The sequence below is a fragment of the Bidens hawaiensis genome, unplaced genomic scaffold (assembly GCF_021521415.1).
Source record: "Bidens hawaiensis isolate Kalapana, Puna unplaced genomic scaffold, B.hawaiensis_p1.1 tig00012328_1, whole genome shotgun sequence".
Lineage (NCBI taxonomy): Eukaryota > Viridiplantae > Streptophyta > Magnoliopsida > Asterales > Asteraceae > Bidens > Bidens hawaiensis.
The window spans coordinates 213,844-232,973 of record NW_027492003.1 but is presented as its reverse complement, the minus strand read 5'-3'; the positions used below and the strand labels follow the sequence as shown (position 1 = coordinate 232,973).

The following is a 19,130-nucleotide window of genomic DNA, read 5'->3' as shown; positions in this document are numbered from 1 at the left end:
TTGTTTGAATTGTTTAGGTTTATATGTTAGTTTTATTTTATTTAATGCAGTTTTTATTTATTTTTTTGTTAAATATCAACTAACCTCGATACCTAGGGTAAATAAGGTATTGTATTCATGAGAGGGGTTCACATTTTACAACCGAAAATAGATGGTGGTGGGTGAAATGTGATGCAATTAGGTGGAGATATAAAATTGGATTATATATAGTTATTATTAAAACAAAAAATAAACAAAAAAACAAAACAAAACAAAAAACAATTGGCCCTAACCCCTAGTACCAGGCTCTCACCGTGTCGTTGTTCTACGCCGAGTTTGCTGAGGTGGCGGGGCTTAGCGACCCTTTCCCATGATGTATAACGCATGACCATAAGTATGTGAGACCACTTTTGTTAAGTAAGTATACATACGATATCCAGTCAAAATATTTGTCTAAGTTTACATAGGTGGTTTATTAACTTCATGATTTAACCAAAAACTTAGGTTTCATCAGTTTTGTCCCTATAGTTCGACTTTGTTTGAGTTTTAGTAAACGACTATCGTAATATGTATCATCACTCTTTTTTATAAAATATAAATAATATTACTTTCAATTAATTAATAATAACGTTATTAATTTTTTAATACGTTGAAAATGAGATCTTACATGTGAAATGCGTGCCATAAGGCGTGATGGCATTTTTTAATACCAGTTGTGTAGATTATATATTACGAAACTTTATACAAAGCATATCATCCTCTTTCTTACATCCATACAACCATTATTTATGTATTTCTCCCCTCGATCTCACATCATCGTTGTTGCGATCGATATTCACGAATAGATTCATTTATGGTAGTTGGAAAATTATGTTATCCATGCTTTAACACAAAAGGAGTTCATTTCACTATCTTACTAGACAAGTTTCTAAACTAGTAAACTATAGACATTACTCACCATTTGGGTCATGGTAACCAATTTTAGAAGCGCTTTAATGACAACTAGATTTTTTCCCGCGCGCGTTGCGCAGCGGATTCTGGTTTGTGTTGCATGTTAAGCGATATCAATTTAGCTTGCAACAATACTGTTATGAAACCAACACATCGTTTAGCAACAAAACATACATTTGAATTGGAAATACAAAAACGAATGTTGTTATTGATTAAAATAACATCAATACTAATTAATGCCAGTTTTTTAACGGTGGTTTCAATGCATGAACTTTATGAAGGATGTAACTAAATTATCACGAATCTGCAAAATAACCTAAGTTATAAAAAACCTTAAAAAAATAAAATCCGAAGCTTCGAACAAAACTAAGCCAAGCATGTGTGGTTTCTAATTTAACCAACCCTCGTCAAGCCATTCAACCGATTTACTTCATTGGTTTAACTAATAATCTTTTAGAGTATATATATACCAAAAATAAAACTTTTGCAATAAGTAGTCTTGAACTTGAGTCCAATCCAGCAGCACAAACTTTAACCATCTTTACTCTGCCACTCTACCAAACAATCAAGTTGTTTCTATTTACTTCCTAAGAAGGAATATACAGACATGATAGTTAAAATATTCCAAAAAAATTAGATGTGGCGCCAACAGTCTTATTTACTCTATATAGATAATATCACTAATTTGTGTTTTGTAAGCGCTCTCTTTCTTTTTTTTCTTATCGTCAATTGTTTAGAAGTCTAAGAATCGTGGATTTAGCAGTCATTTGGGTTAATTCAATTATGTGGTTATAACAAAACATTATAAAATGTACTTTCATTCTATTGCTCGCTACCAGGATTTGTGAATTCCTATACTTGGAAATTGTTAATGACGGACCCAAATTATCTTTATTGGTTTCGCTTATAATAAATGTTTGGTGAATTAGTGTAATCTAATTGTCGGATACCTAAAAAACACATCACAAAACAAGTATCGAATACTATAATAGCATATCATTGTTAAAACAAGAGTCCGTCCTTGAATATCGTTATGAAACAAGTCGTTCATAAAATGTTGCATCATCTTACTAGTATTTGGTCCCACGAATGACGTCAATCTTGAATCCAAAAACCGCATCATAGAGATAACCGTAAAGGGTAATAATAATGCAAGGAGAGAACAACCTCCTTCTGTCCAGATCCGTCTTAGTATTACTTATGTTGGGTCCTTATCAGGTTACAGCGCGGGTTGTAAACATAGGAAAAGCTGTCGGGTCGCATTTGAGATCATATTTTGTGATCATATATATGCATATGTATAAAGTATACAAGATGGAGAGTGTAGTAAAAGCTCTCTCTTTGTGAAGGCGTGACCTTCTATTTATAGGAGAATACTTGGGACTAAATCCTAACGGCAGGTCGTCAACAACGCCTTTACTCGGGCTTACCAATATTAGGCCAACTTAGTGCATGCTGACATGTTGGGCCTTGGCATGTTCTTAGGGGTAACCCATCAGGCACCAACAAAGCAAACGCAAACACGTAACTTCAGCAAGACTCGCATTGCAAGTCAGCAGAAGCCTTGGCCAAGCACCAAGTTTAAAACTTCGTTAAGGCAACAATATAACATATTGTTCATTGGTTGTGATTGAAGTGATGATTGTTTCAAGTCGATTAAAGGTAACTTATTTTATTTGAAAACATTGTAATTTCTGTTTGTGTGTATTTAAATAATTATTAATTTATTTAAATTAAATAGCTCTTGGAATAATAATAATATATTAGAAAAGATGGGAGTATTTGAGGGGTGTCGATTGGAACATGTCGTGGGCACAATAACGCGAGAGAGTGGGTGCTGTGATGTTTGGCTCCTTAGATTTCATTTAACAATTGCCAATTGGCAAATTTGGGTTCTCTTGTGAAACATGTTTTCTTATTTTACCATATAACCCCCTTGTGGTTTTAAGGTTTACATACACAACCCTTGTGGTTCACGGAATAGTTCATTTCGGATTTAGATTTGTAAAATGTTTAGTAACTTTAAAATAAAAGATATACAACTATACAAGCTCAGTGTTATTAATTATTTAGCTTAGAATTTAGGTTTTTAGCAATTTGCTTCATAAAGGGTTAAGTAACAACACATATTTTATATTTTCTTGCTTTAACTTTTGAACATAATCACACACAAAACCTTTAGTATGAAAGGAGGTCCACTCCCTCTATTGTAAACAACTCCCACTTAGCAAGCAATAAATTTGGATATATAAAAAGTATGATCATATATTCGACATTACATCTCACTTTAAATGTTGAACTTTGTTCATCCACTTCTTTTTATCAGTTTCTTATCTTAATGACTAAGACTTTTAGATGATGATTTTTTTTTGTTAGCATTCTTGAACTTAGATTCCAACCATGATACGGTTGTTTTCGTTAGTTTTTCATCTGTTTTGTCACTAAACCCTTGAACATTTTTTTTCTCATGTTATTCTAGTCATATTATTCTCTTAATATATAGTGTGTTACCCAAAACATTTTTATTTTAGCTTACTCAGGTGTGGGTGGTGATTGGATTTTCGTAATTTTCATCACCATTAACATTCTAGCCTAAATCAGCACCCACGCCTCCAGCCTCACGTCTCCCAAATCATATGAACACATATCTGGTTAAAAGATACCACTTGTTTCATCTCCATAACCTGATATAGACTGAATTATCGTCGGCTCACAAATATCACATTGCACAAGTTGTATTAATAAACTATATGTTGTTTTAAATATGTTCCTTTATCATAAACTATACAAATGTCAATACTAATATTCTGAAAGTTTACTAATTTCCTTTTGGGTCCAGTATCGTTACCATAATAAACCTAACCAGTATTGATCAAATTCGCATACTTCTTTGAATGGTCATAAAGCAACGGTTTTTGTTAGTTAGTTACCCTTAAAATAACACTCTCTATATAACCAAGTCTCTAACTAGCAATTAACAATAAACAAGGGTGTCAAATGTAACCCCACAAAACATATAGGGAGAAAAAACACCACCCAAATATAGAAACATTTTCAGAAACCTCTTTTCGTATCTACTCCGTGGACTTTTTACCTAGTTTTCAGATTGTCTGAACACAGACAAACACAAACACCAAATCAATCTATTCTCATATTCTCATAGCCGGCAAAATTAATATCCAATACTCAATATACACCTCAACTTCAATCAAGATTATTATTATTAATAATAATATTATTACTAATATCTAACATGGATGAAAACAAGGGTAGTAGTAATAATAATAATAATTCATCCCTGTCAGTCCCGTCGCGTCCATCAATTACACTCCTGGCGCGTTCGATAGTGGACAGTCTGTTCACTGGCGCAGGCGCCGGGGGCACGGACGCCAGTCCGGGACCGATGACTTTAGTTGCAAATTTTTTTTCGGAGAACGATCCGGATTCGGATTGTCGTTCTTTTTCGCAGCTTTTGTCGGGGGCTATATCGTCCCCGGCGAGGGTTCCGGACCGGGTTAATAATAATATGGGACATGGGTTTGGTAATAAAGAGATGGATAACTCCGGTGGTGTGAGCGTTGACTTTCAGTTTATGAATAATGGACGGCCGGCGGGTTTGGAGGTTAGTCAACCGTCGGTGTTTACTATTCCGGCGGGTATGAGTCCGGCTAGCTTGCTTGATTCACCTGGATTCTTTCATCAAACTCAGGTAACAAAGTTTTTACTATAGCTTAAATGTTTTTATATGATTATAGACTTATAGTGATTAATATTTATTTTGGATGATATCATGATATTATTTATAGAGTTGGTAAAATAATATGTTTGGCATTAATGAGTTACTCATGTGAATGATAAATAATGTATATTGTATAGGTATAGGAGATTATTAAGTCATGATGTTTATGATACTTTATACAAATAAAAGTTTAATTATTAATTTATAAGGTTTTGTTCATAAGTTCATGTGTGATTGCACCTAGGAAGATCTTTAATCTCATGATGTATTGTGTAAAATTAAATGTGCGTTTACACATATTTATGAAGCTAATGTTAACACGAACAACCTTTAGTTTTAACTTTTAAATGTGAGTGGTGAGGTGCGGTTGTGTAACAGCACAAATGCGTATTTTTTTTATCTTCTAGTATATTTTATCTGCGTTATGTACAAGTGGTTATTGTGATACTCACGGTTCTCTATTAAAAATCCCAATAGCTATAGGCTCTTGTGTGTTTTCCATATATTATGCACTTGTGTAGTTGAGTTATGATCATTCCACATGAAATATTGGTAACATTGATATATAAATGAGCATTAGTAGAGAATGTAAGAAATGTATTAGCACTTACACATTATGTATAGAAAATAATCATATGAAGTGGGAGTTAAAATGTGATTCATGAGGCACTTATATATGTACCATTTTTTATGTCTCTCTTATGTATTTGCTTAATGCTTTATATATAGTGGAAATAAATCTTGGACATTAGTTTTGTCCCATCTTATTTCTAGGATATGCATTCTATATTTGTTTTAACTTTTGTATTAAGTATACTATCACATATGTTTTAGACTTTTAGGCTTTTAGCAACTCACTTCAAGTTTTGTAACCAGGGCCCACAAGGAATATCTCACCAACAAGCATTAGCTCAAGTCACAAGACATGGTACACAAGTGCATACTGAAGTACCACAAATTCATTCTTTTAATTCTAAACCAAACACATACCAAAGACTTCCACCTTCCATCCCAAACCATAATGCTACACATGAAATGTCCAATGTACCCCCGGTAGCCGTCGATAAGCCCGCTGATGACGGCTACAACTGGAGGAAATACGGGCAAAAACAAGTTAAAGGCAGTGAATACCCAAGAAGTTATTATAAATGCACTCATCCTAATTGTCCTGTTAAAAAGCAAGTCGAACGGTCTGTTGAGGGTTTAGTGACTGAGATTATTTACAAAGGACAACATAACCACCAACCGCCTCAATCTAAGCGTGGAAAAGATGCTGGTAGTGGTAGTTCAAGCCAATACGAACAAGGGCCCGAGGGGAAAACGAATAATTTTGGTCATTCGAGATCAATGCATTCGTTGACCATGAAGGATCAAGAATCTAGTCAAGCTGAATATGAACATTCGGGATCGAGTGATAGTGATGAAGTTGGTGATGATGTAAGTAGAGGAGATGAAAGACATGATGATGAACCTCAAGCAAAAAGGAGGTACTTTTAATATTACTATTATTTTATTTACTAATATGGCGGTGTTCATGGCTCAGTTTGAACCCATGAAACCGCCTAAAGTAGTCACCAGTTTGGTCTCAAGGTTGTTTTTTTTTAAAGTTCGACTAGTTTACGAATTTTCAAACCATACCTAACAGTTTGGTTTACAGTCTATACTTGAAACCGATTAGAAAAAAAAAACTGAAGCAGGTCGTAGGATGTGGCCCTTCTGAGTTTAACTATTGTAACATTATTCTTTCTTTATTTTGATTGTCTTTCATGTTTTTATAATATTATAAAGGTCCAATAAACCCAAACTGTGAAATTAACCCAATCGAAGCCAAACCATTAGTAACAGTATATTTAATTAAGCTTTAATTTTCAATAGTTGGGTTTTGGTTTGCAATGGTCAAAAACGGTTACTAACTTTCTGGCTTAAGATTTCACTTAAAACCGTCAAAATCGGACCATAATTAACACCCCTAGCTACTTGCATATATATGTGGTTTAAGAAAATATGTATACATTTTTTCAAGTTTTTCAGCATTATAAACATGAAGAAATACAAATTTACACATTTTATAACTATGAACAGTGATAAAAATGTACACTTTTCCTAAGTGATATATATGAAAAAAAAATTGTGCAAAGTCATATATGTGTTGTACTGTTCAAGGTGTAAGAACATATCTTGTTGAACAAGTACTATTGTTATACTAAGTTCTTGTACATATAATGTGTAGGAACACCGAGGTCAGAGGTTCGGACCTGGTTGCATCTCATAGGACAGAACCTCGGATCATAGTCCAAACAACAAGTGAAGTTGATCTTCTTGATGACGGCTATAGATGGCGCAAGTACGGACAAAAAGTTGTCAAAGGAAATCCCCATCCAAGGTTAACAATTTATCTTAATTAGTTGTTTCTAATAAAATGCCATTCAAAAAAGTTGTTTCACTATAAAACATATTTTGTGTTATATGGTCCAATAAACAACAATACAATGATATTTTATATGCAGGAGTTACTACAAGTGCACCAACCAAGGATGCAATGTTAGAAAACATGTCGAGCGAGCCGCAAGTGACCCAAAAGCCGTGATAACGACATATGAAGGGAAACACACACACGACGTGCCAGCGGCTAAAAACAGTAGCCATAACATAGCCACCGCCTCCTCTCAATATCAGCCGCCAGAATATCCAAACCGTCAACAACAACAACCACCACCCACCGGTCTTTTACAATTTAAAGAAGAACAAATAACATGATGATCAATTTTAAGTTTGTTACAATTGTGTAAGTCATCTTTTGGTGAAGATTTCTCATAGTTTGTTTGCTATAGTTTTTATTTGGTTAAATCATATCACACGACAGGAAAAGAGTAGAAGTTAGTTGAAAGTTCATATCATATATTGTTGTTGTAAATCATACAAAAGTTAGTGTGTCCCAGAAACAGTGGCTAGTGTTCTTTTTGGGCCATTGTTCTGTTTACTTTTAACATTATTAAGATCTTTGTACCAATATTGTGTTGTTTGAAAATTTGTTACAAGAAAGTTTTTTATTTATTTATATATATATATATATTTTGGCTGAGTCCAGTTGTGGAATTAATAGATCTATTTTTGTGCATTTAATTTGTTTTTTTTTAATTTAAGAATTGAAGGTTCTAAAATTAACATATTCTATTAAAGATTGAGTGATTGACAAGCATGTAAACTTTGGCCTATAATAACTTCTACTTGACACTTGCATAAAGAGTTTGAGGAAAGTGGTGGTGTGATTTTTCAGCAAGACATGAAAATCACAGTTCTGGCTTTAGAACATGTTTAATTAAATGAGTTAACTTATGGTTCAATTGTTGGGTTCGCAAGTTGTCTCGTTTAACATGCTTGTGAAACTTATAAAAAAAATATGATTTATGTCATAATTGAAATTGACGGGGTATTTTACACACGGTTATAACAATTAAAGAGAAATGAACATCACGGTTCTTTAACTTACACACGCAATTGTTTTATATACATTTATGTTGTAGAGCAATGTTATGCAAAAAAAAAATAATAAATAAATAAGTCAGGTTATAACTTATAAGCATGTTGTGTTTGTGTCAACTTATGAAAATCGATGTTATTTTCTTGACAAAATTTTCAGATTCATGTCAAATTTAAGGGTTTGTGTCAGGTTCAACCTGCGAACATGACCTATTTAACATCGATAATATGTAACGTATTTGTATAAGATTTTTGAGCTAAATTTTGAAAACGTATTTGTATAACATCGATAATATGTAACGTATATGTAACGTTTTATTTCAAACGATTTTTTGGCTGTTCACTTTCAACAATTAAAAGTAAAACAAATAACATTCGTCATCTTAAATGATTTAATTTTACTCTCTAAAAGTGACAATGAATCCAAATGACGGGTAAATTTAAAAAAAGAATAGTGAAAACTCAAGTAGTTTCAGGCTGAGGGGTGTGGGGGGCTCTAACGGGGGCGCGAGTGGGGGCTCCAGCCAATAATATTGTGACGTGTGGCAGAGAGAGAAACTGGATAAGATGGGTGTTGGAGCCCCCGCTGGAGCCCCTGGCCCTGGTGTGGAGGGGCTCCAGCAGGGGCTCCAGCGGATTTTTTTTTATTTTTTTATAAATATATTCAAAAAACGTATTATTAAAAAACTCATAAATTATTAAAAAAAACACACATTAAAAAAAACACATTAATATCTAAAAATAAAAAAAAATTAAAGTACTAAAAAAACATTATTCTTATTCTTCGGCTTGGTCTTCTTCGATCAACCTCTTTCGGATACGTTCCTTTTGCTTTTCCATCAGCATTTGATCGACCGGATTTAGGTTACTGAAGTCTCTTGTAAGGAAGTCCAAATCTCTCATTCGACTTTTTTCCTTTTTGTCATTAGAGACCACCTCCATGGTTTTGTTGAATTTATTGTGTCACACCCGGCCCTAAACGGCGGAAACAGCCGGGTGCGCGCGAGTGGGAATTGATAATCAAGCACGGGTCATTGCAAACATTCAAATAAAATTTTCCATTGCGCATGAAATGTCTAGTACAAAATACATTACATTGTTTAGAATTACATATAAAAACATCCACATATGAAAAACGTTGAAGATTTCCACGCCATATCCCCTTACACGGCGGGAACAACCACGCGTGTGGAAGGGATAGAACTAAAATCTTCCAAAAACCATTTTTATAGATGTTCTGCGTGAAGTGCTCTATGTGTGACTCCTTGCGCTACTAATTATCACCTGAAAGACACGTAAAAACATTTGAATCAGTATAAACTGAGTGAGTTCACAAGTTTTGGTGACTAGATAAATCGTATTGCATCATATCATTGATAAAACCATATTGAAACATATTTCTGATAACATCATTAAAACATATGCTTGATAAAACCGTCCCGCGGGTTACGCGCGGACATTTCCGAAAACACTGCTCGTCCATGCAAAGTGGCGCTGCCACTACGAGCTAAAACAATACCGTCCCGCGGGTTACGCGCGGACGTTGTGCTCGGAAAACTAGGCGCTCGTCCGTGCAAAGAGGTGCGACCCCTACGAGCGGGCTTTACCAGTAGTACTACCCCATGACCAAACTAGGCACTCGTCTATGCAAAGAGGTGCGACCCCTACGAGTGGGTTGATCAAACACAGTAGTCCCTACCCTTAGAGTTCCACGGACAAGTGATCACTGTCTAAATCTTGCGCACTTACATTGAAAACCAAGATAAACACCATAAACAGATAATCGTTTGCATTGCTTGTAAATATACCATGATAAAACATAATTTAAACGCGTGTCCCTCGCCCCGAAAACAGTTTAAAAACAGTGAAAATAGGGGCTGTGAGACTCACATGTGATTCTTGTTAAGTGATGGTTTAGAGAGAGTTTAAACGAGATTCGGGTCTCCTGATGTTAGCCTCGAAATTGGAAGTCTAGAATATGTTTAAATAACAAGAAATATGTGTATTAAGATCAAGAAATCGAAGAATATAAGGGTTGGTCAGAAAAGTAAATCTCAAGACTAAAGTTTCGGCTTACCTAGCGATGGAACTGGAAACGGATGCTTGGGAGATGGTTAGTGCAGAATTACAGGTTTAAGAGAGGAGTTTGAAGTGTGTTTGTGTGATATTTTATTCAAGAATTGATACTTATTTATAGGCAAATTCAAGGGAATATAATCCCTTGATTTAGGGGATTGAAATCTTATTTATATTGGGTGTAATGATGACAAGGTATGGGGTTTATTATTATTTATTTAGGGATGGGGGTGATGGTCCTAGGGAGTGGTTATAAAGATTCTGATGGATTTGACAGTACATGCAGGACTGTGGTTGGTGAGAGTAGGTGCGGCTGACAGCTGACATTTCGTGTTACAGTATACTTTTCCTGGTACTGTTGTCAGTGTGCAGTCAAAAGGTAAAAATCTCTTAAACACGCAACTGGTTCTTTCTGGGCGGGAGTAATCCCCTTACATCTGAAGAATAGACTAAGTGTTTTGTGCGTGTAGCCTTGCGCGTATAGCCTTCTGCGTGAAGGCCATTTCTTTGAACGTTGTGGGTCCGGCGGCTCCAGTTGGTCTTCGCGCAAGCGTCCTTGTAACGAATCCTGCGCGTATCACTGCGCAGGCGTCCTTATAAGGAATCCTGCGAGTCCATCTGGCTCTGCTGGAACCAGCGTTCTCAGAGTTTATTAACAGGGTGAACTTTTGGATTTAAGCGAAAAGGTGGTTGGTTTCTGTGCAGACGTTCATGCGTAAAGGGTTTAGTTTTAAGGTGTCCCGCGGGGATTCTTCCCGCAGGTGTCGCTCATAACTCCTTTTTATTTGAGGCGGGTAGGTGCGTAACCTTCTCGTAGTCAGGGACGTTGAGTTTCATTTGTAGATTCTCCATGAGGTCTTGGTATTTCAACATAGTGATCAGTTATGTTGAAGTCAATTCCATCTTGGAGCTTCAAACAAACTAGCTCTCAATGTTCCCTTTTTCCGCGCGCGCATAAATGATTTGGGTCTTAATTAGGAAATTAGGATATTGTTTGAACATAGTTTTACTTATTGATTATTGAAAAGGTATGCAACCCATTAGACAGAAACGACATAAAATTAAGTTATCATGAAAACACAACAAAAGCTTGTGCGCGTGGCGCATAAAACATATGCCCGCGCTGATAATAACATGGCGCGCATCGCATCCGCGCATGGCGCATATAACATATGCCCGCGCTGATAATAACATGGCGCGCATCGCATCCGCGCATGGCGCATATAACATATGCCCGCGCTGATAATAACATGGCGCGCATCGCATCCGCGCATGGCGCATATAACATATGCCCGCGCTGATCCTAACATGGCGCGCATAAAATTCACAATCACCTAAATTAGGTTGATTACTTGGTTTATGGGATTGGGAAATTACCGGGTGTCACATTCTCCCCTTGTTAGGAGAATTTCGTCCCGAAATTTAGGAGATTTCGCTGGTAGGAACTATCCTTTGGAAGAGGTATGGGTACTTTTTGCGCATTTGGTCTTCTCTTTCCCAAGTGAATTCAGGTCCACGCTTTGAGTTCCATTGAACCTTTACTAACTTGATTCGGCTTCTTCGCAACTTTTGTTCTTTCCAATCGGTTACTGCTATGGGCTCTTCCACGAAGTGTAGTTGTTTGTCGATATGAACCTCGTCCAATGGTAAAATTAACGTTTCATCTGATAAGCACTTCTTGAGGTTGGACACATGAAACGTGTCGTGAACTCCACTAAGTTCGGCGGGTAAATGGAGTTTATAAGCAACTGGACCGATCCTTTCCAGGATCTCAAATGGTCCGATGTATCGCGGATTTAACTTTCCTCGCTTGCCGAAACGGGGGACTCCCTTCCATGGAGAGACTTTCAAAAGTACTCTATCCCCTACTTGAAATTCCAACGGTTTTCTTCTCACATCTGCATAGCTTTTCTGTCTGTCGCGCGCTGCCTTAAGGCGATCCCGTATCTGGAAAATTTTGTCCGTCGTTTCTTGGATCAATTCTGGACCAGTCATTTGCTTGTCACCCACTTCAGCCCAACACAGTGGGGACCTACACTTGCGCCCATACAAGGCTTCAAATGGCGCAGCCTTGAGGCTTGTGTGATAACTGTTATTGTATGAAAATTCAACCAATGGGAGATGAGTATCCCAGCTACCCCCAAAATCGATTGCGCACGCGCGCAACATATCTTCTAATGTTTGAATGGTTCGCTCGCTTTGTCCATCCGTTTGGGGATGATAAGCCGTACTCATGCCAAGACGAGTACCTAAAGCCCCTTGTAACGATCTCCAAAATCTTGAGGTGAAACGACTATCTCTATCAGAAATGATGGATACCGGAACTCCGTGTTTTGAAACTACTTCTCGAATATACAATCGGGCTAACTTTTCCATCTTATCAGTTTCCTTGATCGGTAGGAAGTGTGCTGACTTAGTTAGCCGGTCTACAATAACCCAAATCGTGTTGTAACCCCCAGGTGTCCTTGGTAGTTTGGTAATGAAGTCCATGGAGATTTGTTCCCACTTCCACATGGGAATTTCTGGCTGTTGAAGCAACCCCGACGGTTTCTGGTATTCAGCCTTCACCTTCGAACACGTCAGGCACTTACTGACATACGTCGCGATGTCGCCCTTAAGATTGGGCCACCAATACAGCGCTTTTACATCTTGGTACATCTTGTCTGCGCCAGGATGTACGGAATACCGCGTTTTGTGAGCTTCGTTTAACACTTGCTCGCGCAATCCTCCCTTGAGAGGGACCCATATGCGGTTAGCAAAATATCGAGTATCGTTCTCTTTGAGCTCCAAATTCTTAATCATACCCCCAAGGGATTCGTTCTTGACAAACTCTGATTTCAAGGCTTCTTGTTGAGCTTCTCGGATGCGGGTAGTGAGGTCTGCGCGAATGGTCAATCTTAGAGCCTTAACTCGTAGCGTCTTTGCTCGCTCTTTCCTACTTAAAGCGTCTGCTACCACATTCGCCTTTCCAGGATGATACTTTATTTCACAATCATAATCATTCAATAATTCAACCCATCTTCGTTGCCTCATGTTTAAATCCTTTTGATCAAATATATGTTGAAGGCTCTTGTGATCCGTAAAAATCAAACACTTTGTACCATAAAGATAATGGCGCCAAATCTTTAGTGCGAAAACAACTGCTCCAAGTTCCAGATCATGCGTTGTATAATTCCTTTCATTGACCTTGAGTTGACGAGAGGCATACGCTATGACTTTGTTTCTCTGCATAAGGACACATCCGAGTCCTTGATGTGAAGCGTCGCAGTAGACGACGATGTCGTCCGTCCCCTCGGGTAGCGACAAAATTGGCGCACTACATAACTTTTGCTTTAACATTTGAAACGCTGCTTCCTGGTTTTCGCCCCAATCAAACTTCTTATCTTTCTGAGTTAGCGTAGTCAGAGGTAAAGCTATCTTGGAGAAGTTCTCAATGAAACGTCGATAGTAGCCAGCTAGTCCTAGGAATTGCCTCACCTCAGTTGGTGTTTTTGGCGCTTCCCAATTCTCGATGGCTTTGACCTTGGAAGGATCGACGTGTATTCCTTTCTCGTTTACAACGTGACCGAGAAAGTGAACCTCTCTAAGCCAAAACTCACATTTAGAAAACTTTGCATACAACTTTTCTTCCTTCAGCAACTCCAAAATTAATCTCAGATGTTGTTCATGCTCCGCTCTGGTTCGGGAGTAAACCAGAATATCATCTATAAACACAATCACAAACTTATCCAAGTATGGTTTGCACACACGGTTCATCAGATCCATGAATACAGCCGGTGCATTAGTTAGCCCGAAAGGCATCACTAAGAACTCATAATGGCCGTATCTAGTTCGGAAGGCTGTCTTCAGCACGTCTTCCTCATGGACCCTAAGTTGGTGGTAACCTGACCGTAGATCTATCTTCGAGTAATAACTGGATCCCTGCAACTGATCAAATAAGTCGTCAATCCTCGGTAAGGGGTACCGATTCTTGACCGTCAGCTTGTTCAGTTCCCTGTAGTCAATACACATTCTAAATGAACTATCCTTCTTCTTTACAAAAAGTACTGGAGCTCCCCAGGGTGAAAAGCTTGGGCGTATGAAACCCTTATCCAATAGTTCCTGCAACTGATTGGATAGCTCTTGCATCTCGGATGGAGCTAGTCGATAGGGTGCTCGAGCTACTGGTGCAGCTCCTGGAACCAAGTCGATTCGAAACTCGACTTGTCGCGGTGGCGGTAATCCGGGCAGATCTTCAGGGAAAACTTCCGGGAATTCGCGCGCCACTGGTAAGTCTTCAATCTTTCGTTCATCTCCTTTCTTCTCTACTACGTGCGCCAGGAAGGCGTAGCATCCTTTCCTCAGGCACTTGCGCGCCTTTAGACACGAAATGAGTTTTGTCGCAACTCCACTTCTTTCCCCTTGAATTACCAAGGTTTCTCCGCTCAACAGTGGGATCCGAACCTGCTTCTCATGGCAAATAATTTCCGCGTGGTTCTCGACTAACCAATCCATGCCTACCACAATGTCAAAGCTTCCCAAGTCTATTGGCAATAAGTTAATATTGAATCCGTGACCTCCCATGACCAAAACACATTGCTCAGTCCTTTCGTTCGCGCGTATCTGCCTACCATTGGCTAGCTCTATAGTATAAGGCGTGTCTAGCCTACTGGTTGCTAGGCCTAGGGAGTTTTTAAACTCAGTGGATATGAAACTTAGGTCAGCGCCAGTATCAAATAAGACAGATGCAAAATGGTCGTTAAGTAGAAACGTACCGGTTACCACATTCGGTTCTTCTTTTGCTTCGCCCGCGCCGATCACAAAGGCTCTCCCGCGAGCTTGGTTTCTCTTTTGCGGGCAATCCCGACTGAAATGTCCTGGCTTCCCTCATGCGTAGCAGTTGTCGTTTGCTCCAGCTTCCTTATGGCAGTTTATCGCCTTGTGCCCTGGTCTGCTACATTTGGCGCATACGATGCTTGCGCATTCACCCCCGTGGTGATACTTGCATCTGCTGCACCATGGGTGAGGCCCATTGTACCCTTTTCGTGATGGCTCCAGGGCTTGTATCGTGTAAGCCCTTACGCTCTCCTGTTTCTTGAATGGTGGTTGCTTGGAGTCGGACCCTCGGTGGTGAGAGTTCCATTTTCTCTTGGGGTCAGAGGTTCGCTGCTCGTTCCTGCGCGAGGTCAACATGCCCGCACGGACCGTATCTCTTGTAAGAGTGATGGCCCGCGCCACTGCCTCATCAAAGGTTGGAGGCGCTGCGGCATTGAGTGGAACTCTGATAACATGGGGTAACCCATAAATATACCTCTCTATCTTTTTCTCCTCCGTGTTCGCCATATCCGGCACCATCTGGCAAAGTTCGTTGAATCGGTTGTTGTAGGCGTCGATATCAGTTCCTATCATGGTGTGGTTCCAAAATTCCTGTTGTAGACTCTGAATTTCGGCGCGAGAGCAGAACTTTTTCATCATCATTTCCTTTAGCTCCTCCTAGGTCTTGTGGAGAGCAACTTCTCGTCCCAATGTTTTCACTTGAAGCTTCCATCAAGACGAGGCCGCTTCTTGAAACATGCAGATCGCGTAAAGGACCTTTTGATTTTCACTACACCCGCTAATGGAGAGAACTGTCTCCATTTTGTCGATCCAGTTGTAGAGCCCAATGGCCCCTTCGGTGCCCTTGAATGGCCAAGGCTTACAGGCCATAAATGTCTTATAGGAGCATCCTTTGTCCAAAGCTCCTGATTCGGGTTCTGGGGTTTCGGTCTCTTGACGACCCTGACTTGATTCGGCCTTGCTGGCCTCATGCGTTGCGATCGCCTGTGCGATTATTTCTGCGAGTTCCTCGGGTGTCATGGTAATTCCCTTGGCTCTGGTTGGAGGCATTCTCGTTTTTCTTAAAAGAGAACGAAAATATATCAAACTTAGCGCATGTACCCTTAGCACATAATGTTCTTATCCTTAAGTGTTTACTAGACATTGTGTGACCCGTGTTCCTAAGTGTGTGTGTGGTTTTTCTTTGCAAAATATTTCATGCGATTCCCCTACGGTTATAGTCTAGGTTAAAACTTCTTTCCTAGTTCGCTATAACCAGTGCTCTGATACCAATCTGTCACACCCGGCCCTAAACGGCGGAAACAGCCGGGTGCGCGCGAGTGGGAATTGATAATCAAGCACGGGTCATTGCAAACATTCAAATAAAATTTTCCATTGCGCATGAAATGTCTAGTACAAAATACATTACATTGTTTAGAATTACATATAAAAACATCCACATATGAAAAACGTTGAAGATTTCCACGCCATATCCCCTTACACGGCGGGAACAACCACGCGTGTGGAAGGGATAGAACTAAAATCTTCCAAAAACCATTTTTATAGATGTTCTGCGTGAAGTGCTCTATGTGTGACTTCTTGCGCTACTAATTATCACCTGAAAGACACGTAAAAACATTTGAATCAGTATAAACTGAGTGAGTTCACAAGTTTTGGTGACTAGATAAATCGTATTGCATCATATCATTGATAAAACCATATTGAAACATATTTCTGATAACATCATTAAAACATATGCTTGATAAAACCGTCCCGCGGGTTACGCGCGGACATTTCTGAAAACACTGCTCATCCATGCAAAGTGGCGCTGCCACTACGAGCTAAAACAATACCGTCCCGCGGGTTACGCGCGGACGTTGTGCTCGGAAAACTAGGCGCTCGTCCGTGCAAAGAGGTGCGACCCCTACGAGCGGGCTTTACCAGTAGTACTACCCCATGACCATACTAGGCACTCGTCTATGCAAAGAGGTGCGACCCCTACGAGTGGGTTGATCAAACACAGTAGTCCCTACCCTTAGAGTTCCACGGACAAGTGATCACTGTCTAAATCTTGCGCACTTACATTGAAAACCAAGATAAACACCATAAACAGATAATCGTTTGCATTGCTTGTAAATATACCATGATAAAACATAATTTAAACGCGTGTCCCTCGCCCCGAAAACAGTTTAAAAACAGTGAAAATAGGGGCTGTGAGACTCACCTGTGATTCTTGTTAAGTGATGGTTTAGAGAGAGTTTAAACGAGATTCGGGTCTCCTGATGTTAGCCTCGAAATTGGAAGTCTAGAATATGTTTAAATAACAAGAAATATGTGTATTAAGATCAAGAAATCGAAGAATATAAGGGTTGGTCAGAAAAGTAAATCTCAAGACTAAAGTTTCGGCTTACCTAGCGATGGAACTGGAAACGGATGCTTGGGAGATGGTTAGTGCAGAATTACAGGTTTAAGAGAGGAGTTTGAAGTGTGTTTGTGTGATATTTTATTCAAGAATTGATACTTATTTATAGGCAAATTCAAGGGAACATAATCCCTTGATTTAGGGGATTGAAATCTTATTTATATTGGGTGTAATGATGACAAGGTATGGGGTTTATTATTATTTATTTAGGGATGGGGGTGATGGTCCTAGGGAGTGGTTATAAAGATTCTGATGGATTTGACAGTACATGCAGGACTGTGGTTGGTGAGAGTAGGTGCGGCTGACAGCTGACATTTCGTGTTACAGTATACTTTTCCTGGTACTGTTGTCAGTGTGCAGTCAAAAGGTAAAAATCTCTTAAACACGCAACTGGTTCTTTCTGGGCGGGAGTAATCCCCTTACATCTGAAGAATAGACTAAGTGTTTTGTGCGTGTAGCCTTGCGCGTATAGCCTTCTGCGTGAAGGCCATTTCTTTGAACGTTGTGGGTCCGGCGGCTCCAGTTGGTCTTCGCGCAAGCGTCCTTGTAACGAATCCTGCGCGTATCACTGCGCAGGCGTCCTTATAAGGAATCCTGCGAGTCCATCTGGCTCTGCTGGAACCAGCGTTCTCAGAGTTTATTAACAGGGTGAACTTTTGGATTTAAGCGAAAAGGTGGTTGGTTTCTGTGCAGACGTTCATGCGTAAAGGGTTTAGTTTTAAGGTGTCCCGCGGGGATTCTTCCCGCAGGTGTCGCTCATAACTCCTTTTTATTTGAGGCGGGTAGGTGCGTAACCTTCTCGTAGTCAGGGACGTTGAGTTTCATTTGTAGATTCTCCATGAGGTCTTGGTATTTCAACATAGTGATCAGTTATGTTGAAGTCAATTCCATCTTGGAGCTTCAAACAAACTAGCTCTCAATGTACCCTTTTTCCGCGCGCGCATAAATGATTTGGGTCTTAATTAGGAAATTAGGATATTGTTTGAACATAGTTTTACTTATTGATTATTGAAGAGGTATGCAACCCATTAGACAGAAACGACATAAAATTAAGTTATCATGAAAACACAACAAAAGCTTGTGCGCGTGGCGCATAAAACATATGCTCGCGCTGATAATAACATGGCGCGCATCGCATCCGCGCATGGCGCATATAACATATGCCCGCGCTGATAATAACATGGCGCGCATCGCATCCGCGCATGGCGCATATAACATATGCCCGAGCTGATAATAACATGGCGCGCATCGCATCCGCGCATGGCGCATATAACATATGCCCGCGCTGATCCTAACATGGCGCGCATAAAATTCACAATCACCTAAATTAGGTTGATTACTTGATTTGTGGGATTGGGAAATTACCGGGTGTCACATATTGAGGGATTCAACAAGATCGACGATGTTTACGGCTCCCCCCACAGCCGGTTTTTTCCCCTTGGCGTCCCGTCCCAATGGCCGCCTCCTCGGCGGTGAAGACGTTTCCTCCCCCGCAATGTTTAGGTCGAATCCAACGCGGCAATCCGACCCGGCAGTAGTGCTATACGCTCCAGACGAACTAGTTTTAGACCGTTTCGGCCCTACTTCCGCATCAGTGTCCGGCGCCACCAGCTCAACCCACTTGGAACACCTTTTCAACCTCTCCCACAACTTTACATCGTCCCACGTCTTCACCGTCCCATACCTCCG

At 39.6% G+C, this 19,130-nt stretch overlaps 1 protein-coding gene across 2 annotated transcripts; it reads left to right on the top strand.

Moving 5' to 3' along the window:
* The first annotated feature begins 4,183 nt into the window (after positions 1 to 4,183).
* On the top strand, positions 4,184 to 7,997 carry LOC143540737 (putative WRKY transcription factor 4). 2 transcript variants are annotated; one of them, XM_077033718.1, is made up of 4 exons: positions 4,184 to 4,639; positions 5,546 to 6,156; positions 6,900 to 7,052; positions 7,177 to 7,996. In XM_077033718.1, the coding sequence occupies exons 1-4, from the start codon at positions 4,184 to 4,186 to the stop codon at positions 7,424 to 7,426; spliced, it is 1,470 nt and encodes a 489-aa protein (XP_076889833.1). In that variant the 3' UTR covers positions 7,427 to 7,996. The 2 variants fall into 2 exon arrangements, with proteins under 2 accessions (XP_076889833.1, XP_076889834.1); XM_077033719.1 differs by having other exon boundaries at positions 4,199 to 4,639; positions 5,534 to 6,156; positions 7,177 to 7,997.
* The last annotated feature ends 11,133 nt before the right edge of the window (positions 7,998 to 19,130 follow it).